The 25526-nt window shown below is 41.1% G+C and overlaps 1 protein-coding gene across 2 annotated transcripts in view; it reads left to right on the plus strand.

The window, feature by feature from the left end:
- The first annotated feature begins 778 nt into the window (after window positions 1–778).
- The window catches only part of pdcd4a (programmed cell death 4a), a 28924-nt gene continuing 4176 nt past the window's right edge, over window positions 779–25526 (plus strand). Inside the window, exons 1-7 of one of the 2 annotated variants that reach the window (XM_030734946.1) lie at window positions 779–1275; window positions 7055–7357; window positions 7876–7973; window positions 20986–21099; window positions 22613–22834; window positions 23174–23271; window positions 23362–23476. In XM_030734946.1, coding sequence (XP_030590806.1) covers window positions 1239–1275; window positions 7055–7357; window positions 7876–7973; window positions 20986–21099; window positions 22613–22834; window positions 23174–23271; window positions 23362–23476 — 987 coding nt within the window. In that variant the 5' untranslated portion in view covers window positions 779–1238. Of the gene's footprint in view, window positions 1276–5447; window positions 5597–7054; window positions 7358–7875; window positions 7974–20985; window positions 21100–22612; window positions 22835–23173; window positions 23272–23361; window positions 23477–25526 lie in introns of those variants that run through there. The other variant, XM_030734955.1, reaches the window with a different exon arrangement.

The raw sequence follows: 25526 nt of genomic DNA on the forward strand, positions 1-25526 counted from the left end.
AATTCAGATGACATATATAAAGTACTTAAACCCTCTTAAAATAATGGCCAGTCATTTTTTTAACAAAAGTTTTATTTTTGCCTAAATTGTATTTTCAATTTTTGGTTCAGTTTTTTTTTTTTTTTTTTTTTTTGCCAGTTTTTCTGAAAAATCTGAAAACAATGACTTAGGCCATTATTTTAAGAGGGTGACGATCTGGATTATCAGGTTTTTCCTATTTATAGCAAGTTAGTCAGTGTAGAATAAGGAGACACAGAGCAACTTACATCCAGGGACACATAAGAAACATATTTATTATGAAACCACCAATGATGCCCGCTGCTTTTGCAGTAATGTACTTTTAAAGTAACGCTTTAGGCACTCACATCAGGGATAGAGACAGACACTCTGTCTAGCTATATAAATCTTTATTGGTCTTGAATAATTAAATAAGTGTGCAACAACAAGAGAGTTATAACTTGGAACAAAATAGATATGAGGGCCTAAATATAAAAGGATCATTTATAGTACATCAAAGTTACAGAACACAAACAAAATACCCCCCCCCCCCCCAAAAAAAAAGAGCTGAATAATTAATACACGGAAGAAAATGACAGAAATAACCCATTCCTCTCCTCCCAGTATGACGAAGCTCAGCTCGGTAGGTAATCCTGAGTCTTTAAAACTCAAACATTGAGGTATTTTCCGCCCAAGACGTGCAGACTGCTCTGTGATTGGCCAGAGCGGATCAGCACCCGCCCCCTGCGCTGACCACTCCCCATCCGCGCTTTATCGCACGTGACTCCGCTCGCGTCGTTCCTGCAAAGTTAAAAACAGACTTTGTTTATCTTGCAGGCCGTTTGGTGAAATGCTCTCAAACTAGTTCACCCGCTTCCCTTTCCACCTCCCCCCGCTTCTGTCGCCTTCGTCGTTTTTTTTTTTAACTTGACACCCCAGCCGTGCACGCGGAGAAGAGGGATAAACTCCTCCATCTCGCGCCTTCACACATTTTTCTAGCTCCTTTGACATTTTCATCATTTCCCCCCCGCTTTAAGCTAAAGCACGAAAAAGAGGCACAGAGACTGCAGCGTTTTGCCCTCCATCTCGTCGTAAAGCTTGCAATAATTTGTCCTGTAGGATTTTATTTTATGTTTTTATTTTAGGAAGAGGGGAGGATCTTTTGCAGCTAAAGGCAGCTCGACGGGACGAGTGCACCGAGAGGGCTTTTTAATCGAGCAGTTGGAAAGAGGGAGGGCGCCATGGCGACCGACATGGAAACCGCTCCTCAGGCCGACGGTGAGTGCATGAATCCGTCCTCGTTGCTGCGCAGCGAGCGTCGGTGTGAAGCCCCGGAGAGGTAGCTACATAGAAGGGCCTATGTTAGGAGTGCTTTGCCCGATCTATTGTCCCCCTACTTTTGCATGGGGTGGGCTGCAGCGCCAGCCATGCTCTACACACCACCATGTGCTCCGTTTAAAAACCAGACACGCACTCAGAGGTGGTGGGTGTAAAAAAAAAAACAAACAAAACTTAATAAAAATCTCTGCACACGGGCGCAGATTTGCGCTTTCGACGCTGCCGCTTGCACCAACCTCCATTTGTATTTGTATTGGGGTTTTTCCTTTCTTAAAGAAGCTTGTTGGTCTGCTTTTACTTTAACCCTTTAACGATTTTGATTGGACGGGATCACGGCGCTTACTTCCGCTTTTGCAAGTCGTTGTTGAGACTTTTCTTTGCAGTCCATTTTTCGATGCAAAGGAAGCCGGAAAAAGAGAGAGAGAGAAGACTTTGTGTTTGAGCTTACCTTTAAAAGAATAGATTCCGCAGTCCTTGCGTGCGAATATGGCACAGTTTCTGTCACCTTGGGTGTTTAAGCCGTCCGGGACGCTGTACAGATGGCATTAAACCTCAATATCCTGCACCAAATCGCATATTAAGGCTTAGAAGGTATCACCCTTTTTCATCACCAAAACAAACAAAACCGGGATGATATATTTATTCTTTTGCGTTCTTAGGTTATGTGAGCGATTATTTTGATCACTGCGCCTGTATTTGTTGTTTTTGAATGACACCGTGGCCCACATGGCTTCCACGGTGATGTGGAAATGTGCAGCCCACTACAAAATAAGAGCCAACGGGGAAGCCTTACATAAGCTCTGCGTTGCAGTGCATTTAAATGTTACATAAGAAATGTATTGTTAGCTCCACAGTTTATGGATCACACACATAACATATCATAATCTCCCTCGATTTGTTTGCCTGAAAACGCCCCACAGCTGACTGTCCTAAGGGTGGGTGGTTTTTTGTGTGTGTGTGTGTGTGTGTGTGTGTGTGTGTGTGTGTGTGTGTGTGTGTGTGTGTGTGTGTGTGTATGACACATGATGTTATTGGTATTAAGTCATAGCAATGTAAGTGGGTATTCACAGATGGACTTTTATGCGCAAGTTTCCTGGAGGTCAAGCCATGCTTGATGGACCATCCAGGGTTGATGAGGTGGTGACGGACACCGTCACAGGTTCTATTGTCTGGGCTGGAAAACAAGGAGCTGTCTCCTTGTCAGATTGTGGGTCAGTCTGGACTCTGAGCTCACACAGCAGTGGGTGTAAAGTCTTATTAATCCGCCCAAATGATCAGACTTCTAAGCCATTTCTGTTGTCTCTCAGTTCAGCAACAAGTCACTGCTGTTAAATGTTAATTAAGATGTTTTAAGATGAGCTATTAGAGGCTAAAGTGACAGCTTTGCATTGCCAGCCTGATGGGCTGCCAAAACGCTCCATAAAACCAAGGCCGACCTCTTCTTGCTCTGAGTCAGCATCAAGTGTAAAAGTGTTTGACCTTGGAAATCATTTATTGGAGCTTCTTTATGCCACATCTTGTGTTTTCTTTTTAGCTTTTGTTTTTATTACATCAACACAGTCAACTAATACAGCATGACATTCATATTTATTCTCCTTTTTAATCTCATGGATTAAAAGATGTGGATTAAAAGATGATTCTGCTTTTACTTAGTTGACTACTGTAAGAATCTACTTCTGAAAATCAGACACACTTTAACATGCTGCTCCCTTGTGAGCAGGATGTTTCACCACAGTGTGGTCTGTGTGGGTTTTTAGGGAGCAGGTCTGTGCTCTCTTAAACTGTCCCTCTTAAAAGGGGGCAGCTTTAGGCCTGGTTAGAGCCCCCACATGTGGGAACATTTGCATAACTCCTTGTGTTGAGGGCATCATAGAAGAAACCCGCTGCCATAAACGTCAAGCTGGATCATTTCGTGGCCTGCCAAGTACACGCTGTTATGGTCTTAGCCACTCTTCTTTTGTTAAGCCTCAACTCCCATTCGTGAAAACATGTTTGCGCACACAGTCCACTGGCATTAAGGCCCTTTGGTTTGTACACTGAACAAACTGCCCGTCCACAGATGTGCTTTACAATGCACGGGTGGAGGCGATTGGCTGCTGATTGCAAAACGAGCCATCAGCCTCTCAACTGTTTATCAGAGTAGCTCTAATCTTTTGTGCTTTATCTGCAGTGGTGTTATTCTGCAGTCAGCAAAGGGGAAAAAAAAAAAGAGAGACAAAACAGTGTTTCCCATTTGGTAAACCATGCACCTTTTATATTGTGGTGCATGTGTGGCCAGTTTGTGAGCCTGTTACAGTTGTATATTTAAGCACAAATCACCATGTAAGTTTAGGCTAAGTGCCTGGAACATGTTTTTAAGGAAAATTTAGCCGGAGTCTCCTTTCATTAAACCAGATGACAGTTAAACCTCAAAGACTTCCACGCCCTTTACTTGTGTCAAAAGATAATCACCACAGGACCAAATATGGAAAGGCTGTTTTCCCATTTTCCCCCTTTATCATGGTGCAGATGCTTATTTGGCCTCAGAGGACATCCCACACATTTTTTGCTTGGGTTAACCGAGAAAGATGTCTTTTCATATTTACTCAGTGATGCTTGATTTTAAACCTGTTGAAACTGAGAGCAGTATTTTGTGCAGTATTTACCTTTTGTGCAGCCCTCATATGATGTATTACCCACCACCTTTATTTAACTTTAAACTGGTTACAGAGGAGTGTCATTAAAAGTCTCCCTGCACCCTTGGGGTTTTATAGTATTTGTTTAAGGTAGGGTGTGTCAGCTGAAGCTTTTGAGGGTAGACATGTTAAATATATCTCTCATCTGCTTTATCGGTACATAACTGGCTTTGAATGCATCATAAGATGTGCAGATGTTGTGCTTTGAATTAAAAGAAAAATACTTAAAAGAACTTAATATACATGCATGTGTCTAACTTAATACTTACGCAGTGCTTATGCTATATTTACAGCTTTGAAAAGCTGTAAATATAGCACAAGCTAAAGGTGCATCCCTTTGGAGTAATGTGAAAGCTCTGCTCCACTGACCTCCTTCTCATTCATGAGCACTGCAGCCGTATGGAGACCTAAAACCGAGCCCCGCTGATCAGGTTCTCTGGCTGTTAATAGCTCCCACACGGCATGCAGGGCAGAGGTCCTGTGCTGGCCTGCATCTGCCTGTATCTGTATGTGTGCTAACTGCTTAACCGGGGGGGGGGGGGCATTTCCATTGAGCACTCTAGTAGGCATGCTGTGTTAAAGACCAGAGTGCAAGTTTGTCACTGCAACTGTATGGGACTGTGACAGTGACACGCAGACCTGCTGTTTTGTAGAGTAAAAACCTTAAGAGGAGAGTCACGTGGTCTGCATAGAGTTAAAAGTTAGTAGGCTTGGTTGGATTTTCTCACACTTGCTTATGCAACTCTTGGCAAACAACTTTTTATTTTTTATTTTTTTGTCCTTGTGCCTTCTCATTTTTCTGCTCTTTTCTAGTTGGTCAGTTGTGTGTTTGGCACACTGCCATTGGGTAGTTCCTAATTTACTGCCCTAACAGGCCCTGAATCCTTCACTGGGGGAAGGAGGAGGAACCAAAGGAGGAGGTGACACATGGTCGGTTGTTTACTGATTTCTGAAGGCCAGGGTGTGGTGCTGTTTTTATTTCAACAGGTTAAATCAGGGAGGTATCCTCCTTTTTTGCTTCCTTATTAACTTTACTCTGCTGGATGAATTCTGCAGATGTTTGAGATCTTTTGAGGTTATTAGAAAGTTATTGTTTTGTAGTAATTAACTGTGTGCTGGGACTCTGTGTGTGTTCTACTTGTCCCATAATCTATAGGGCTGTTACTCCACAAACTTCCTTTTAGAACCATGCATGGGGGTTCTGGGTATTAATTTCACCCTCAGGCATTCCTCCTGCTGCTTTCCCCCACTCCTGTCATGTGATCACCCATGGACCCAGCCACGCCATATGTAGTCAGGTCCACTCTAGCTGTGGCCCACAGATCGCGAGAAGACAGGAGTTTAAAAAAAAAAAAAAAAACTAGCGTCAGCATTTCTGCAACATGAGTTCTCCTTTGCTCCCTCCTCCCTCCCATGCCTGCATCAGAACTCCAGTCCCACTTGTTGTTTCTTTCTCCACATTTGCAAGACGCTAACTTGAGTTTAGTTTACTGAAACACAGCATTTTTTATTTTTTTTAATATACTCAGAGAAGAGAAACGTATTAAATACTGATTTGGTCCACCTTATGTCTGCTGATAGAGCTGGTGAGTTTCACAAACCCGTGCGTGTGCGTGTTTGCACTGCAGACTTCCTGAGTAATGATTTGGCTGTTATGTGACCTTTGGCTTGCTATGAAAAACTTTGCCCCGACACATGCAGGTGGTCAGAAAGTAAGTGTTTTCATGCTCTGAGCTGGTGTGTTAGCTGAAGTTTGCTTGTGCTGTTTGCTGAGTGCACACTGAATGTTTGCAAATGCAGGGAGAATTGGACTGTAAGCTGGCACGTAAACCTTAAAATATGTAATGTTTCACTATAGTCTTGAGCTGTTTTGATGCCTAAAAAGTCATGGGGCTTAGCTATCTTGCACAACACCGATGGGTTAAATGTTACCATGTCTTCTTGCCAGAATGAGTCTTGGCATTGTATCCCCAGGAAATACAGTCACCATTAACTGCTCAGGCTTGCAGCCCAGCCTCAGCTTTAGTAGCAGAGCTGCTACCTTTTTAAACTTTTTTTTTTTTTTTTTAAATGCCATTTTATTCACATTGTAAAATCCTTGTGAAAGTTGCCTACCTCTGAAATCAATTCCTTAGTGTAAATTATTTGAGTCGTCTCTGTTATTGTTCAGATTACTAGTGTTGGATTCTTTTTGGACTTGTGTGTTGTAACTAAATATTTGTTTAGCATTTACTTACTGTGACTTCTGTTCTTGTTTTTAGCAGTCATCTCACAGAGGAACAGTTAATCACACACACCACATGGCTAGAGTTATGAACACTAGAAGCATGTTGATGTGTATGAAAGGCTGGGCAGTTTGGTCAACAAGAAGAGTTTTAGCTTAATTAAACATCATTTAAGTGATTTTTTTTTTTTTAAGTTCACAGAAGTACACTGAAAAAGTATTTCTAAAGTTTAGGAATAATCTTGTTAATTTAGGTATTGACCAGAATAAAGGTGATTGTGAGTTTTGCCTTAACAGTTTGTGATGGCAAAACATAATCTTAGTGCCTTCTCTACAACAAAGAGACAAAACCATTTTTTTTATGGATCTGCACTGAAACATTAATATTTTGAAAATGGAAAGACCTTTCTCCATCCTGATGCTGTGGTCGAGTGAATCAGCTACAAGTCAGAAGGTCGGTGGATTGATCCCCTGACTCCACTCCACTTGCCGAAGTATCCTTGGGCAAGATAATGAACCCCGATCCATCCATCAAAGCAATGTGTGAATATTAGAAAGCACTTTAGGCATAGATATAAGTGCTGTATGAATGTGTGTGTGTGTGTGTGTGTGAAGGGGTGAATGAGACTTGCAGTAGAAAGTGCTTTTAGTGTTTAACTGAGAAGAAAGGTGCTATACAAGTAGCAGTCTACTTGCCTTTTTACCAAATGTAAAACTATATATTTATTGTCCATATACTTATGGCCACGTTGTAACAAAAGTGTTAATCACAGTGCAAACCAGTTCATTAACAGACAACTCCTCTCTTCTCTGATCACAGGGATGTTTGCTCCCAATGAAACTCTGGCAGAGGCTAACCATCCGTACAGCGACGACGAAGACTTGCTGAACGGGGCCGAGGTGAACGGCAACTGGACGCCCCAGGAAAAGGCACTCCACGAGGCTCGGCTGAAAGCTAAAGCCAAGCGTCGCCTGCGCAAATCCTCGTCCCGCAACTCCGCCAGCGAGTCTTTGTCCGAATCGGGAGATTTGGCGGGAAGTGACCCGCACAGCCCGAAGGGCAAAGTCAACACTAATGACCGCAAATCCAGGACGGGCAAAGGCAGAGGCCTGCCAAAAAAAGGTATCATTGGCAGTCATGTGGTGTAATATCAGACAGTTTATCAGCAGTGAGAAATAGGCCCTGGTCATACAATTTTGAGAATTTCTGGCATCTGTGATTTGTATGGACACAGTGCATGCTAACTGTTGACAGTGGAAACTGATTTGATTGGCCTGTTTCATGTTCATTAGCTGCAAAGACTAGACTGGCTCCGTCAGCTAGGGCACTTATCGGTCCCATGGATGACGGTTTATGGAATCATTCATTGTAAAGGAAAAGATCTGCTGTTTTTATGAATCTGTTTAAAGTGGCATTGCTGCTCAGTATCAAATTTACTTTGTATGGTTGAGATGTGGTGCTTTCACCGTCCTAATTGAACAGCGACTGACACACCTTTTGAATAGAGTGTAGTCACCACCCACTCAGTGCAAAGCAAGCATAGGCCATCATAGTAACAGTGGAGCCATGTTTGGAGCAGTGCATCCTCCATGAGTTAAACTGCTAACCCTGGACTATTCTTGCTGACTCTTTGTGTTCAGGTGGGGCAGGTGGTAAAGGAGTTTGGGGAGCTGCTGGGATGGTTTACGAAGATGAGGAGCCTGACATACACGACCCCAACTATGATGAATCTGCCCAGGTGAGTCTGGTTTTTTTTGTGGGGGGAGGCATAACATGTTAGACAATCTGTTATGTCTAATAATATTGGCATCACATGAGTGTCAGTGGTCAGTTTTTCCTAGTGGCAAATGAGCATCAATGCTAGGGGTTCGAGATTCATAGTGGCCCGCAGAATTGCAGTGAATTTGATGGCACCCTTTATCTCTGTCCATGTGCTGATATTGAACTGCTGATGAAATGCACTGTAATCTATGTCCATGCTGAGGAAAAACACTGAAAATTTTACAATACGATTTCCTGGCAAATGCAAGACTGTTTTCATATCAAAATGCTAACAAGGTTTGGTTGAACCTTGTTAAAAAATCTGTCTACTAGCATGATTCTTAAATCCAGATGGCTCCGTCCCATTGCAGTCAACACTGTTTGCAATCTTTAACCCTGTTATCATGCAAATGCTCAGTGTGACGCCGAAGGCCAAGTTTGTTTGTGTCCTGCTGCGCCTGTAACTGAATGCAGACTGGGAACGGCGCTTCTGTCGGTAAAATGCTGATAACAGTTTGAAAATTGCTCCAAAAATCCGGTGTGATTTTGGCCTTGACTGGAACACAGGTGGTGGAAAGATGTCAAATATTAAAAGGGAATTGGGACAGAGGAGTACAGAAAAATAGATATGTGCAGACTGTGGCCTTTGGATCAGAATGCACAGATCACCTGATCAAGGAGTTGCCCAGAAATGGGAACTGTAACACACACGAATGCCTCCCTTTGCTCTTTTTTGACTAATTCTTTGTTTTAAAATATGATCTCCCATGAAAGTAACACAAAGAACACTCCCAAATTTATAATATGGGTGTCTTATTTATTTTAACCAGTGCTTCAGATAGTCTCCGGGTTGCACAAAACTACAATTGAAAGTTACTTTTTAAAATTTTTACTGATATGCTTGAAATTCATAAATGCAACTGCTGAAGCAGAAGTAGTTTAGGTTTCATTAAAGTTCACCAGCAGCCTGTTTTTGGTCAGGGTTAGGTTTACACCCCTTTTCTGGAATTTTTGCCATACCCAAAAAGGGAAAGCTTGTAATAGAACTGAAAGGTCAAAATGGATATGGGACTTAATTTCAAAAGTAACAGCTTCCAGTTTCATTGGGTAAAACACACTCACGACAAAGCCTACACAATTCTCTGGGAATCTGGTGGATGTTCAGGGGTTTAATAAAAGAAAAACACATTGAAAATTACCCTGTATACTTTTAAATATCGGATACATGATGCAGTGATACTAAGTTGGCACATACGGTACTGTGCAAAAGCCTTGAATCACCCCTCATTTCTTCATATTTTGCTTCCAAGGAGCCAGACTTTCTTTTTTAAGTGGTCTTGAGCAATAATTCTTCAGGCTTTCTGAAGGTCTTTTTTTGCCATTGACTGCTTTTTCACCCTTTTTTAGTCCAGTTCTTCTACCTGACCATTTTCAAAGTAATGTTTGGTTTGTATAGCCACTTAACACTGACATGGGGTGGGGGGGACCGATACAGCATAATATCGCAATATTGTATCGTTACAGGGACACCAAATATCGATATTTGGTATCTTATTAAATAAATTAAAATACTCTAAGAATACTGTGAACAGGAAGGTTCATCTTATGCACCACCATCCTGAGAGAAAGTTAGCTAAGCAAACTCACATTAAATCTGCTTAACCGAAAATCCATCCAACACAGGATACATTTAGTTTGACAAAGCTGTCTCCTACTTCACAGTAAGCTAATGGCTCAGTCACACGAGTAAAAATAGCACAGCAACCTCCTCGTATGTACAAAAAACATCGGTAGCTGCCTGGTGGTTGTATTGAATTTTTTTTTATTTATTTATTTTTTTTCCTTCCATATTCTGTGACCAATTGCAACTTGTGATTAAATGGTTGCTCAAAGCTTGAGGATATTCCACTTTTGACCCCAAGGTAATTGCACAGGTCGCCTGATAGGAGGCAGTCTGACTTGGACTGACTGCAATCACTCTTGTTGATCTAGAGAGATTGTTGATCTAATTTGCAAATGCAGACACACTGCCAGCATGTTGCCATCAGTCTGAATGAGTCTTTGTCAATGAACACAACTTGACTCAACTGGCTACCAGCTGGTTGTATTCTGGTCATATTCCTGTGGAACAGGAAGGTTGCTGAGCACAAATGTAATAGTCAAAGGAGTTGCATGTGAATTTCAGTTAAATGTGAATTTAGTTAAATGTGAATTTCTGTCTATGTAGACAGCAGCAAATTTGATTTTTCAAAGATTTATCAGTTACTTGCTGTGTTATCAGAAACAGATTACATATAACTGACCCCATCCAATTGCAGACTGATAGTAGACTGATCCTGTATTATGGCAAGATTTATGGCAGGTTTTAGTGACGGTGTTGTATTCTTGACAATCTCATTTTACAGCAAAAATATAACTGAAATAAGATAAAGCTCTCTTATTGGATAAAATAGATATTGACAAAGGTTAACTTTGATGGCATAATTTGCAGTTAGTGATAAATGTTGCAGTACTCAGCATACTCAGCAAAATATATCCTATGGGTATGAGATGTCTGGTGATTCTCACCTGTATTGATCTATGAATCATAAACATTAAAAAAGGTACCTCAAGGGATGAACCAGAGTTGTGTCTATACATAATGGACAACTTAGGAATCATTCACAATTATCAACATTTCCCAAAGCATACAAATCATACACCGGGCAGAGGGGGTTAACACCCAACATACGCTTTTCGAATAGTTAGAAAATGACGGTCAGAACTATGTAAATTGAGCACTGCCGCCTGACCGCTAATGCCCGAGGCATCTACTCTCATTCACTTGTACACCACTGCACTATTGCAGGGTCTGCAGCAATATGGCCTCCGATCTGGTGGATCAATTCAAAGACCTCGTTGAATTCTCTAAAATAGGCCATCATCGATTCACGAAATGACTCTGTTGTGGCAGACTTAAGACGTAATTTCAAAGCCACTCACCGGTATTAGCAGCAGGCAAGAATGATGGGCTTGACTCGTTTGCACCGTTCTTACTTCTTACTCCAGTCAAAAAAGAATCAGGTCGTAGTTTTGAGCGTTTATTTCCACCATCTTGTTCATCCAGGTCACATTTCCATCCACATACATCCGAGCTTCTCTCAGATCAGACACACATGAAAATATCCCTACAATGATCCACGTTTTAGATGGTAGCTAAATAATAACAGCATCAATCTTTACCTACAGTTGCAGCACGGTCAAAAAACCTTTTTACACCGTACTTGGCTCTGCCGCTGATCCACACTTCTATTCTAACCTCTGTGTCCTAGTGAGCATGCGCAGAGCTTAGTTCAATAGCTAACTAAAAGAACAGAACAAATGGGTTTTACAGTTAAATCTAATGCCATTTAAGGCCTTACATGAGCAGTAACAGCAACAACCAACAATAACAAATGAAGAACACACTATACACCTACAAACTAAAATTGCACCATCTTAAGTTCACATTGGCTCCTACATTTCCCGGCCCCTAATTGGGAGACAATATGGATGCCAATTACCAAAATAATAAACAAAGGAGCCCATAGTATACACATATGTACATTTTTACACCTTTGCACATATCAGTAGGTCTCATGAGAGTCCTTTAACGGTCCATTTCGCAGATAAGGCAGAGCTTTTCAACAGGTCTTTCCAGAGTGTTTGATTTTGTTTTGACTAACACTCTGCGAACAAGTCCTTTTGCATCTGGAATGGTCTGAATGACTCTACCTAGGACCCAAGAGTTTCTTGGAGCAGAGTCATCAATAATCATTACTACATCTCCTGAAGAGAGATTTTGCTTCACTTGAGTCCATTTCTGACGTTCCTGTAGAGCTGACAAGTATTCACGTACCCACCGCTTCCAGAATAGGTCGGCTAAGTACTGCACCTGCTTCCATCTTCTGTGCGAGTACAGATCCTCTTTTTTGAACAGTCCAGGTGGCAGCAAAGGCTGCCTTTTCAGTAACAGTAGGTGATTAGGGGTTAAAGCTTCAAGGTCATTCAGGTCCTCAGAAGATGTTGTTATTGGTCTGTCATTTATTATCGCTTCCACTTCACATAGAAGTGTTTGCAGGGATTCATCATCCATAGTCTGTTCTTTGAGTACAGCTTTCAGAATTTTTCTCACTGACCGTATTTGTCTTTCCCAACTCCCGCCAAAATGAGAACCTGTTGGAGGATTGAAAATCCATTCTACTTCCCTTTGCCGAAGTGTGTCTTGTATTTTGTTTTGATTCCAGTGTCGCATGGCGTCACGAAGTTCCCGTTCTGCAGCAACAAAATTTGTGCCGTTATCTGAACGAATGGTAGCAACTTGACCTCTCCTGCACATAAACCGCCTGATTGCATTTAGGCAGGAGTCTGTGTCCATTGTGTGAGCAATCTCTATATGCACAGCTCTTGTGGTCAGGCATGTGAAAAGTACTCCATACCTCTTCACTGTTGAGCGTCCTCTTTTAACCAAAAATGGCCCAAAGTAGTCTGTGCCAACATGTGTGAATGGTGGCTCATCTGGCTGAAGTCTATCTTTGGGCAGGTCGGCCATTTTTTGTTCTTGTCCTTTGGCTCTGACCTTTCTGCAGATGGTACATTTTGAGAGAAATTTCCTTGTGATAGAATTTGCAGTGGGGATCCAAAACTTTTGGCGTAGCTGAGACAACATATAGTTTCTTCCACAGTGTCCAATCCTTTCATGAATGTCTCTCAGTATCAGGGTGGCGATATGGGAGTCCTTTGGTATAATAACTGGGTGCATGGCCTCTGCTGGCATACAAGACCTACTGAGGCGACCTCCTACACGCAACAACCCATCTTGAAGCACTGGATCCAACTTATACAGGGGACTGCTTTTCTTTAGGTTATGGTTTCCCCTTTTCAAACTTGAGACTTCATCTTGAAAATGTTGGTTTTGACAGAACTTGATTATTTCGTGCTCAGCTCCTTTTACATCTTTGACGGTTAGACCTCCTTTACCTGTTGTTGTTATACAGCTTTGCATTTGGTCTACAGTCTGCTGTCTCTCTTGGTCAGTTTGAATGCAACCGTCTTTTGCAAGTAGTTCCTTTCTCCTTTTCCTGATTTGCATAAACATTTCCTTGAACCTTAACATCCATGCCACGGCCTTTTTTAGTTTATACCAGCTAGAGTAGTGGTGAATGAGTTTGTTCACAGAATCTGTGCTTTCAGTTGCATCGATGAGGTTTGTGATGACTGGCCTTTTCATCTCGATGTCATCCCCAGTGATCTCCAGATGTTGTGGTTTCTGTGGCCACAGACACTTTGGTTCTTGAAGAAACAATGGACCTTGAATCCAACAAAGGTTGCTCATTAATTTGGCTGCTGTTTGGCCTCTTGATGCATAGTCGGCTGGATTTTGTGTTGTGCTGACATAACTCCATTGTTTTGGCTTAGTCAGTTCCCGAATAGTGATAATCCTGTTGGCAACAAACGTCTTGAATCGGCGAGTGTTGTTTTCAATGTACTTCAAGACGGTTGTACTGTCTGTCCAGTATGCCGACTCCTGTAGTTCCATTTGAACCTCTTTCTTCAGCACTTTGTCAATGGTCACAGCTACCACTGCCGCTGTCAACTCCATTCGTGGGATTGTCATTTGTTTTAAGGGAGCAACCCTCGACTTTCCCAACATGAATGCGCAGTGCACTCTTCCTTCGTTATTTGTCAATCTGAGGTATGAGACAGTCCCATATCCGCTTTCACTTGCATCTGCAAAATGATGGAGTTGGGCTGTTGCAACATCCCCGAATCCTGCTGGTTTTAAACATCTGTTTACAGTGAAAGTAGACAGCTGTTTCAGGTCATTTAACCACGCAAACCACTTCTGGGCGAACATGTCTGGAACAGGCTCATCCCAGTTGAGTTTTTCTTTGATCAACTGTTGCAGCAATGTTTTTGCGGGAAGCGTGAAGGGAGACAGGAATCCTAAAGGGTCATAAATGGAACTTATGGTAGACAGAATCCCTCGTCTAGTACTTGGTTTACTTTGTACCATGATCCTGAACCTGAATGAGTCGGATTCTATGCACCACAGAACTCCAAGCGCTCTTTCAATTGGAAGCTCATCTTTACTCAAGTCGACAGCTCTTACTTCCTTAGCTCGCTCGTCTTCTGGTAGAGAAGCCAAAAACTCTCTACTGTTGCTCATCCATTTGGTTAGGTTGAATCCTCCTGAGGCACACAACGCTTTGAGGTCTTTGTACAAGGAAATGGCTTGAGCTGCATGCTTAACAGATGTCAAACAATCATCAATGTAGAAATTGTTGAGAATTGTATCCACAGCCTCAGACGATGCCTTGATACTGTTGTCCTGGGCCGTCTTCCTTAGAGCATAATTTGCACAAGTCGGGGAGGATTTAGCACCGAATAAGTGCACAGTCATTTTATATTCCACCATGTCCTGCTCGATATCTCCCTCAGGCCACCAAAGGAAGCGCATGAGGTTGGTGTCACTTTCAGGGACCTTTACTTGGTAGTACATTGCTTCAATGTCGGCTATGATCGCAATTTCCTCTTTCCTGAAGCGTGTTAGCACTCCAACCAGGGAGTTTGCAAGATCTGGACCCTGCAAGAGTTCACCATTTAGTGACGTACCTTGAAAGCTCGCGCTGCAATCAAAGACCACTCGTAACTTTCCTTTTTGCGGATGGTAGACACCATGATGTGGGACGTACCAAACTTTACCATCCTGGCAGTTTAGCTGGGTTTCTGGGATTTTGACAGCATAACCTTTTGCGATCATATCCTTCATGAAGTCACTGTATTCCCGACGGAAGACAGAATTCTTTTTGAATTTCCTTTTCAGTGTTAGAGCTCTTTGCACTGTGACACTGTGGTTATTGGGCATTGTGACAGCAGCTTTCCTTGTTGGTAGCCCAATGACATAACGACCATCGGCATGATATGTAGAGCTTCTCACGCAGTTCATGAACTGCTGATCCTCCTGAGACATTTCCGCCTTATCACACAGACGCTCTGGAAAATCCAGATTATATTGCTTTAGCAAAAGTTGCTCTAAATTCTCCACTGAAATACGATTTACTGTAGCTTGTGAATGTCCACAGTGTTCTGAGTCCGTGTATGTGTGATCTCTAAGTGGACCATTGACTGTCCATCCAAGAGCAGTTTTGACTGCATATGGCCCATCACTTCTACTGTTAATCACTTGCCATGGTTCTAATGCTTTGTGCACATTGCTTCCAATGAGAAGCCCAACATCTGCATTAATGCTGGGTATTCTGACTTCGCTGAGGTACGGCCATTTTTCTATATCCTCTTGTGATGGAATGTTTCCTGGTGACACAGGGATGCTTTTCTGTGTGTATACTTTAGGCAAATCGATGAAGTCATTGCTATTAATCCCACTTACTTCCAAGTCTGTGAGCAAATAGCTTTCCACATGATGCTTGGGACCCATGGTTTTCAACTCCAGCATCGTCCGTCTGCCCTGCAGGTTCAACTGTAGGGCAAGTGCATCGGTGCAAAATGTTGCAGAGCTACCTGGGTCCATAAAGGCATAAGTCTCCACTACCTTGTTGCCTTTCTTTGATTTCACCTGCACTGGTACGATAGAGAGGATGCAGCCATCTCCCGCCCCAGTATATGCACTTGTTTCAATGTTTGCAGCTACTGACCCACTTGTAGTTGCTGGATGTATGGCAGCACCTTCCTGCACCTTTTCCTCAGTCTCTTTGTCACTAGTTGAGCTACTTTGTTTAGCAAAGTGTAGCATGCTAGGATGTTTAAGAGCACAAATGTTACATGTCATTCTTTTTTTACAGTCTTTGCTTACATGGCCTTTAATTAAGCAGCTAAAGCACAGACCTGCTTTCTTGAGGAACTCGATTTTCTCCTTGTGTGGACTTTCACCCATCTTTCGACACTCTTCTAAAGTATGATTTCTTTCACAGAACACACATGGTTTGCTGAAAGCACTGCTAAGATGTGTCGTTTCACCTTTTGATTTTTGCATGGTAAGTCCTTCATTCTTAACTGGAGTAGCATTAGTTGCGAAGCTGGTACCTTTCTTTCCTTCTGGTTTTGACCGTAGCCTAATGTCAAGCTTCGCTTTGTCTTTCCTTTCAGCAGCTGTACTCTCTAGCAAGTTGCCGAATAGCGGATCCATCATGACTTTAGCTTGCTTATCCACAAATTTGACAAGATCAGGAAACTTGGCTCTGCTTCCTCGCAGCTCTTGTATCTCGTATGCGGGACCCCTCCACTTCTCCATGAGTTTGTATGGCAACTTTGACACTACCACTCTCATATTGGTGGGATTGTCCAGCTCATCCATAAATTCAACATCCTCCATGGTGTTGCGACAGCTCAGGAGAAACAGTGAGAAGGCACTGAGAGCTTTTCCATCTTCTGGCTTGATTTTAGGCCATTTAAAAGCCTTTTCCATTAAAGCTGAAGCAATTTTAACTTCATTTCCATAGTGATCACTAAGGAGTTTCCGTGCCTCATGATAGCCACGATGTGCTGGCATATGTTGGCAGCTTTTAACTAAATCCCTTGGATCACCCCTAGTATATTGCTCCAGAAAATACAACTTATCTGCCTCACTGTCAGCTCTGGCGTCAATAGCATGATCAAATGCCTTTAGAAAGGACTGGAATTCCAGTGGATCTCCACAGAACAAGGGAATGTCTCTTTGAGGCAGGCGGGACAGCTGCTGGTTTCTCACAAGCAACTCTGTAATGTCATTTTGACGTTTCATCACTTTGAACAACTCACTTGTGTCTCTATTATGTTGAAGCGGCTCAGCTGCAGGTAATGAGTTTGACCTTTGCTCCACAGATGACTTTGGTCTAACTGCCGGGGTGTTAGTTGAATGCATTGGCCGGTCTTGGTATCCCCGTCTGGGTGGTGATGCCTCATACCTGTGCTGACCTTCATCTTCGTCCAGTTGACTTGACTGTAATACTGCGGCTGCGGCACCAAGCTGTAATTGAGGTGATTCATGCTCAGAATATATTTTAAGCCGTGCGGCAGAAGCCGCCAGTTCTGTTTGAATCGCCAGTTGTTCTTTGTCTGCATTTAACTGGGCTTCTTTCAGTGCAAGTGCCTTCTTTTCCTTTAATGCTGCTGCTTTTGCCATGAGCGCTGCTCTATTGGCCTCCTCTTTCAAACGTATTGCTGAAGAAGATGCATGTGAACTTGCTTGACTACTGCGACTGGAAGACTTGCCAGATTTTTGCTTTGCAGAAACATTCGAAACACTGTCCCTAGGAGTGACGTCCTTTTGACTTGTCTTTACCAAGACTCTATGCAGTTTTGCTTCCTCAATCCAAGTCTCTACTCTTTTCATGAAGTCTTGACAGTTGGATACTTTGGGCTCAAACCAGAATGTTTGGTCGGCCTCGCTTTCCTCTTCTTTCAAATAAAGTTTCACTGACTGGTTCAGTTCGGTGAATTCCTCATACAATTTTTTGTAACTCTTTATTTCCTTTTGCTCAATATGTATCAGATTATCTTCATCTTCCATAAGGCGCTCTATTTGGTTGGATTTTGCAGTCAACAGTCTTAGTTTAGATCGTCTTGCAGTGATAAACTGATGCAGTTTTTCCTCAAAGCTCTTTTCTGTGGGCACGACTGCCCTCTTCTGGTCATCGTCGGTAACTGCAACTTCCGCATCCTCGTTTTGCGGGTCCGCCATTGCGGTTACAATGTTTCAATAATGTCGTGACCGATTGCAGCGGTAGAAGCGATAAATTAACCACTTAGCTTTAACACAAGGAAACGATTTCCATGGTTATCCAGATTAATATTAAGCGAATCAAGGCTTTCTGTATTTTCACCGCGTCGTCCCACAAAGCGGTATAATCCGTTTGGGCTCTGTCTAATTCCTGATCGCTCATGTCCGCAACATGGTCGCACAAAGATGCCAGAGAAATGGTTTTTTGACTTAATGTTGTGGCAGACTTAAGACGTAATTTCAAAGCCACTCACCGGTATTAGCAGCAGGCAAGAATGATGGGCTTGACTCGTTTGCACCGTTCTTACTTCTTACTCCAGTCAAAAAAGAATCAGGTCGTAGTTTTGAGCGTTTATTTCCACCATCTTGTTCATCCAGGTCACATTTCCATCCACATACATCCGAGCTTCTCTCAGATCAGACACACATGAAAATATCCCTACAATGATCCACGTTTTAGATGGTAGCTAAATAATAACAGCATCAATCTTTACCTACAGTTGCAGCACGGTCAAAAAACCTTTTTACACCGTACTTGGCTCTGCCGCTGATCCACACTTCTATTCTAACCTCTGTGTCCTAGTGAGCATGCGCAGAGCTTAGTTCAATAGCTAACTAAAAGAACAGAACAAATGGGTTTTACAGTTAAATCTAATGCCATTTAAGGCCTTACATGAGCAGTAACAGCAACAACCAACAATAACAAATGAAGAACACACTATACACCTACAAACTAAAATTGCACCATCTTAAGTTCACATTGGCTCCTACAGACTCTATTGATGATATTAGACAGCAACAAGCTGTGAGTGTGGCGCAGCAGGTGTGGAAAGCAGCCAAAGCCGCTGGAGATAAATTTAACAAGGAAGTGGAACTATTGTTCCAAAAAGCCGAATCAAAAATGGAAACCGTATGCAGTAAACCACAGAAAACGACGATGAATTTTATTCAGAAGGTATGTACATTAATTCTGAATGTTCCTGGCATGTTTTCATTAATGCTGGCTCATATATTTGTGCATAATCTGGTGATTGGCGACCGGTGTTGTGCCAAAAAGTGATCGTCTGCCATAAAGTGATTTCCAATGTTTCTGTGTGCTTTTATGTGTAATATCTTTGATTATATTAGTAAATAGAGTGCAGTCAACAGGATTTATGAAGAGCTTATATATGAAATGAAGAAATTACCTGTTTTGCAAGTATCTTTGTGACTCTGTGTGCCTGCATTAGTACCTACATTATAATCAATCCAGTCCTTTTTTTTTTTTGTTTTTTTTGTTTTGTTTTTTTTTTTTTTTGGCCACTTAAAATATCCTTATAGAACTGTGATATTATATTTGTTGTGATTTCTGCAGCCCTCTTGGCCAGATTTTCTCCTTAAAAAGACTTTTTAATGTCAATGACAGTTTTTACCCTCATTAATAAAGAATATATAAAAGTTACTTTGCCAAAAACTGAGTGCACCTTCTACCTTGTGACAGAAATGTTGTTTCTTGCTTAAAATAATGTAATATCATTCATGAGAGACATATTTGACATATGTTTATAGGTCAGCGAGTCATTTACAGCAGTTTAAATGAGGGCAATCACCCTCTATTGCAAATACTGGAAATCACTTTTTGGCAGACTATCACTTTTTGGTACAACGCTGGCCTGTCTCCAAAAGTCGCTTACGTCACCGGAAAAAGTCACTAGTCGGTTTTTGGAGGAAAAAATGTCACTAGAGGGGTCTGAAAAGTCTCTAAATCTAGCAACAAAGTTGCTAAGTTGGCAACACTGGCAGCTGGTGTTGCCAAAAACTGATTGCAGCTTCTACTATGAGACAGGAATGTTCTTTGACTCAAAATGAACTGATGTAATTCCTGAGAGATAATGTTTGAGATATGACAGATTATAGGTCAATAAGTCATTTACAACAGTATAAATACCAGCAATATTTTTTTTTGGCAAACACCGGAAATCACTTTTTTCGCACAAGACCGGCTATTCAGGTGACAAATTGCTCCCCTTCCACTGTTTACAGTATGGCAGCATGTACATGTTGCATACATGCAGTGCAGTACACATTCACATTCAAAGCAGTTTATTGCACCCTATAAATTCTAACATATAGGTGTGTCTGTTTATTAGTGCAACAGTACAATGTTTTAATAGATAGGAAAGTGTATATTTGATACCAGTATTTCCAGCATTTTTCAACACCAGGATGTGTTTTTAATACTTCCAATTACATTAAAATACCAAAGAACCAGGTGAAATTAAATGTCATGAAAAAAAGAACATTTTCTTTTGTACACTTTTGGGGAGGAGGGGGTCTGAGAAGAGTACGCTTTGTACACTTTGGAAAATGTTGATAATTGTGAATGACACTTTAGCAAAGAACTTTAAACTGTATCTTTAGGCACTTTGTTACTGGCAGCCTGTCACAAAAACACATCATTAGTTCCCATTTCTTTAGTTGAATCTATGAAAAGATAAAACTGTTTGACAGGCAAACTGACAGGTATAAAATTATATTTTTGCATCAAAAAGCTCATTCCCAAAGACCTATTAGCCGAAAACTTGGCATAGTATCCCAGCATTGTGTGTAGCATGTCCTTAAAACATATGAGGAAACTAAACAAGTGGAGGACAAAAGACATTTCAGCCCTTTAAAAACAAAAAAAGCAGAGGAAGTGGAAGGATGGCCATCATTCTTAAGGAAGGGAAATGGGGGGTCCCAAATTGTTAAAATTGATGGAATTATGAATGCAGAGAAGTACCATCAGGTTTTGATTCACCATGCAATACCATCTGAACAGACCAAAAGGCAACCAACATCCAAAGAAGAGCTTTGAATGTCCTTCAAGAAGCCTGGGGTATTCCTGACTACTTCAAAGAAATTACAACATAGCTTACCTAAGAAGAATAAAGATAATCATACTAATTATTGATTCAAAGTCATTAGAATTATAAAAAATGTTTTTAACTGTATTTCCATGTATGTTTTCATGTTTCAATAAATCACTGCACCTATTTCCCATTTTCCTAGCAAAGTATAAAGAAATGAGGGGTGGCTCAAGACTTTTACACAGTACTGTTAGTTGAATTGACTGTGTATATTATAGATTTGTTGTTGCAATGATTACCCTCTAAATACTTTGTATAATCCTGAAACAAAGGCAAGAAATTCAATAATGAATGTGCATGCACTTTGCTGTGCATCTTTGTTGCTGACTGATATTTTGTGTGTGTGTTTGTGTGTGTTTTCACAGGGGGACACGGTCTATGAGACGGTTGTGCCTGAGATAGATGAGAAGGAACTAGAGAAAATGGTCAACCCGATAGTACAGGAGTACTTTGAGCATGGAGACACAAAAGAGGTTCAGGTAAATAAATTATAATAAAGCTTTTGAACTTAGTGCATGCTGACCAGGAATTAACAGGTTTAAAGAAAAGATGGATGAATAAAATAATGTGGAGCTTTTAACCACAGGTTAATTGGGGTATACCCTCTCTAGGCATGGTTGCCTTGTATTCTTTCCAAGCACGATAGTTCCCCCTTCTTCTGTGGACTACACTCGCACTGTCCTTTGATTGTCCAGGTCTGATTACACTTCGGTTTATCTCTCTTGCATTTGAAAAGCGCTCTCGCAAAGCACAGTGAGTTTATGCGTTTTGGGGTCATTTTTGAAAGGACTTTGGGGCTCAAAGTTGCTTGGCTGCAGTACAGCCAAACATTAAACACAGTGTTTATTTTTACCCACTGTGCAAAATATCTTTCCAGTCTATATACTCTAAAACCACAAGGAGTTGGGCCATGAAATTTGGCATATGTGTTCTTTACTCTTCAAATATGTGCAACACGATATTCATATTCCTGGATGTTTAGAGCCCTTTGTACACTTTTTCTGTATTTAACTGAAGTGGAGAGTAAACAACATCAAGGCTGCTAATGCTATGATAATATATGCTATGCAGCCTTTTTCTCATGCCTGATTGGCTTAGCCATCATTTGATCATATTGTGCTGTGTGATTGGCTATACCTACTTGACCATCATTTACTGAAATGGAGAAAGTGGGGATTCCCCATATCTAGCAACTGGCCTAAACAGCAGGCAGTAGCTAGATGGTGAGAATCTGGGGAGTCCCAAATTTCTAGTTAAAGAGCCAGTCTGTTTATAGTAACATCAGTTTTAGGCTGCCGCCTTATTGGTTAGTCTGTGATGCCAATTTCTGATTGGCTGAGCATTGTCTGTCATGTTGGTCAGAGATGACTCATGGCCATACATAGTATAGACTATGACTCATCATTGAGTGAAATTAAAGCCATACCTACTGCTCAGCAGTATTGCTCAAATGTAAACAACACAGTTGCATTATGTTTTGTACATGGTTGCCTTATGATTATAGTGATGTTATGATTGATATCAGATAATGTAGTATATGTTCATCATGTACACGCATGAGTATAATATGGTGTGAATACCTTGTAAGTATGCATTATGTCTGGATTATTGTTATTGACTATATAAATAGAAATACATTATGTAGATAATCACAGAACATCAATTTCTTGCAGCATATTTAAAATTGTTTTAGTAATGAAAACATATTTTTTGCTTGAACATGTATTATATCTTTACCAACTCGAGGGTGACTAAAAGTATTTGGATAAAAGTTTAGGGCAAGGCCTCCAAATTAGGGCAAAATAGTTTTGCAAAAGGTAATAAGATGTCTTCTGAAGGATTTTCTATTATGAAATGGGGCTGTAATGTTATCCTGACTTCTACACTTATTTAATATTTTCATTAATTGTGGGAGGATATCTGGTGATGAATCTTGTTTTTTTTTTTTTTTTTTTTTTTTTTTTTTTTTTTTCTTCCTCCTAACCCTGTCAGATGCTGTTGAAGGGACTCAACTTGGGCCCAAACAAGTATGAGTTCTCCTCTCTGGCTGTATCCCTGTCCCTTGAAGGCAAAGCGAGCCACAGAGAACTGACCTCCCGCCTGCTGTCTGATCTGTCGGGAAAGATGCTGTCGCAAAGTGACATGGCGCGAGCATTTGACAAGATGCTTAAAGAGCTCCCGGACCTCATTCTGGACACACCAGAGGCTCCACAGGTAAAACTGATGCAGGAAAGAAAGGGGCAGTCACTTCGCTTCAGAGCTTAGCATGATTTAAAGTTCAACTATGGTTAAGTGTAAACCCCTTTCAAATATTACACATGCCAGCATTTCATACCTTTCTGCTCTTATTAGGCAGCATAATGCTAAATCACCATCTTTGTGCACTGCAGTGGCCTAATTATGTGAATCAGTGTGAAAGCCTAAATTGGCTTAAGTGCTAAAATTACTGTCACAAAGAAAAGATGCCCTATTAGTTAGGTATGTTTGTTACACTGGTGTCACGTTGGGGTTAAACGTGATGTGGGGGACTCTATTTTCACCTGTTTCTTGCAGATGTTAGGCCAGTTTATAGCCAGAGCCATCGCAGATCATGTCCTCCCCATGTCTTTCCTGGACTGTTACAAGGGTAAAGTGGACTGTGACCATGCCAGGTGAAAGCTGTAGCTCAACACCGTTTTAAGAAAGTCAGATTGAAATTGTATTGTGTGCTCTCCCGTCCTAACTGTGGTCTTTTTCTTTAGAGTGGCTTTAGACCGCGCTGCAGTGCTGCTGTCCATGAAGAGGGAGATGGTTCGTCTGGACAACGTGTGGGGTGTTGGTGGGGGTCTGAGACCTGTGAAACATCTCATTAAAGAGGTAAGCTTTCTTAAAAAATGGACAAATAAGTCACTCGCTAGTCTCAGTAATCAAAATGATAGAATAATGAATCCCTAGTGTCTGAATTTGAAGCATTTGTATTGGCATGTTGTTTGTGTTTGACATTATGTAATGCAAACAGAAGGGGGAAAAATGCATGCTGGGTAGAGAGCCACAGTTTAGCCCTCCGCTGTGCTGCTGTGTCAGCAAAGCATTTTTCTCCCCTGGGAAGCGAGAACTGTTAAAAAAAAAAAAAAAAAAAAGACAGAGGGCGCAAGAGAGGCTGACACATACACACTACACAGCCTTCAGCTGAAAGAGTCTCTCCCTGCCAGATTAATACAGCAAATTGTGTTACATACACAATTTGTATATATATATATATATATATATATATATATATATATATATATATATATAATATACAAATTGTGTGTGTGTGTGTGTGTGTGTGTGTATATATATATATATATATATATATATATATATAATATAATATAATTTTAAAAAATCACATTTTATAATTCTCAGCATACGCATAGATTTAACAAACAAAACATATATTGCAATAAAAATGAGTAAATTATCAAATTTAAGGTGTTCTAACAATGCACTACAACCTCAATGCTTCCTTTTCTCTACTAGTCCTTCATTCCTTTCCTTAGCTGCTCTCCTTGCCTTGCCTCTCACCTAAGGCAAGAAAAATGACCTTAGGAGAGAGGATTCGATGCAACAGGCCTCGGTCTCGGGGTCGTCATTTTCAAGCAGCATTGATTAAAGACATTTGTCATGACAGCATCATAAATAGTTTTGTTATAGCCCAGCTACATCTGGATTTTATGAATTCAGATGCAACTTCTTAGAACATGGGTCACTTTTAATGAAATTCACAACATGGCACAGTGTGGCAAAATATACACACAGAAGACAGTGCATAGCAGACAGATTGAACATATTAAATGAGAAGGATGAACTGTTTAAGAGTCTTCCTCCCTCCAAACCTCCTGGTTTCTACATTCCATACATGCGCCTCTATTACACATTAAAGGTAAAAACACTCAGCCCAGCAAAGGATCTACCGGTGAATTCTCGATTACAGCTCCTCCTGCAAGCCTCCTCTCTCCTCTGACCATATGATGCATGTTAGGAAATGAGACGTCCTTTAACACACTGAGATTAATTTTTGGGTCACTGGCAGAAGGATGGTGGACAGAGGATTAATGAAATGAGAAAAGTCCAAAGTGTTACATACTGTGCAACTGTATGCACAGTTAGGTCCATAAGTTTTTGGACAGACATTTTTGTAGTTTTTGCTCCAGTATAATCAAACAGTTAATGCACTGCTTTTTTTTAAACCCCTTGAGTTAGAGCTGAAAGTCTGCACATCAGTGTAATAAATATTCCTTGGGTCTCTATATATAATATATAGACCTAAAATAATAATAATTATATAAATAATCCAAGGTCTATGCACTTGTATTGACAAGCTCTGCAGCTTGGTCTTTGTTTTTGTTTACAATTCTGCAGTAATCTGTGATTTTGTTGCTGCGTGAAGGTGGGTGTGGACAGTGTGGGATTTTCAAGTACACCACTTGTTGCACAACTTACAGTTTTACATTTAAAGAGTGTGAGTGAGTGAGTGCTATGTCAGCCTCAGTACCCTTCAGACCTGCAGATTCTCCTGCCCAGTTTTGATTTCCTGCCTGGTTGTGTGCAGCCTGAGGGAGGGAATGGAACATTCACTTACAGTTCTCTGTATGTTCTCTCTACAGTTGCTCTTTAGTTGCAGCCACTTTTACGTCTTTTAATTTGTTTACCCTCTTCTTCTTCTTATATACTCTACTGTTGGGTTTTTTTTTTTTTTTGGAGCCAAAGTTGACTCAGAAGCGTTGGTTATACTCAGTGTTTTGAGCATCTTGCATCAATCGTGCTCTCAAATAGAATGACTAATTGTTCCATAAATAGGTTTAAGTAAAGCAGCGTTTGCTGATGTACGTGCAGATTTGCAGTGAGCGTGACAAAACCGAGCCTCCTAATAAATGAAACTGAG

This window comes from Archocentrus centrarchus, chromosome 1 (genome assembly GCF_007364275.1).
Source record: "Archocentrus centrarchus isolate MPI-CPG fArcCen1 chromosome 1, fArcCen1, whole genome shotgun sequence".
Classification (NCBI taxonomy): Eukaryota; Metazoa; Chordata; class Actinopteri; order Cichliformes; family Cichlidae; genus Archocentrus; species Archocentrus centrarchus.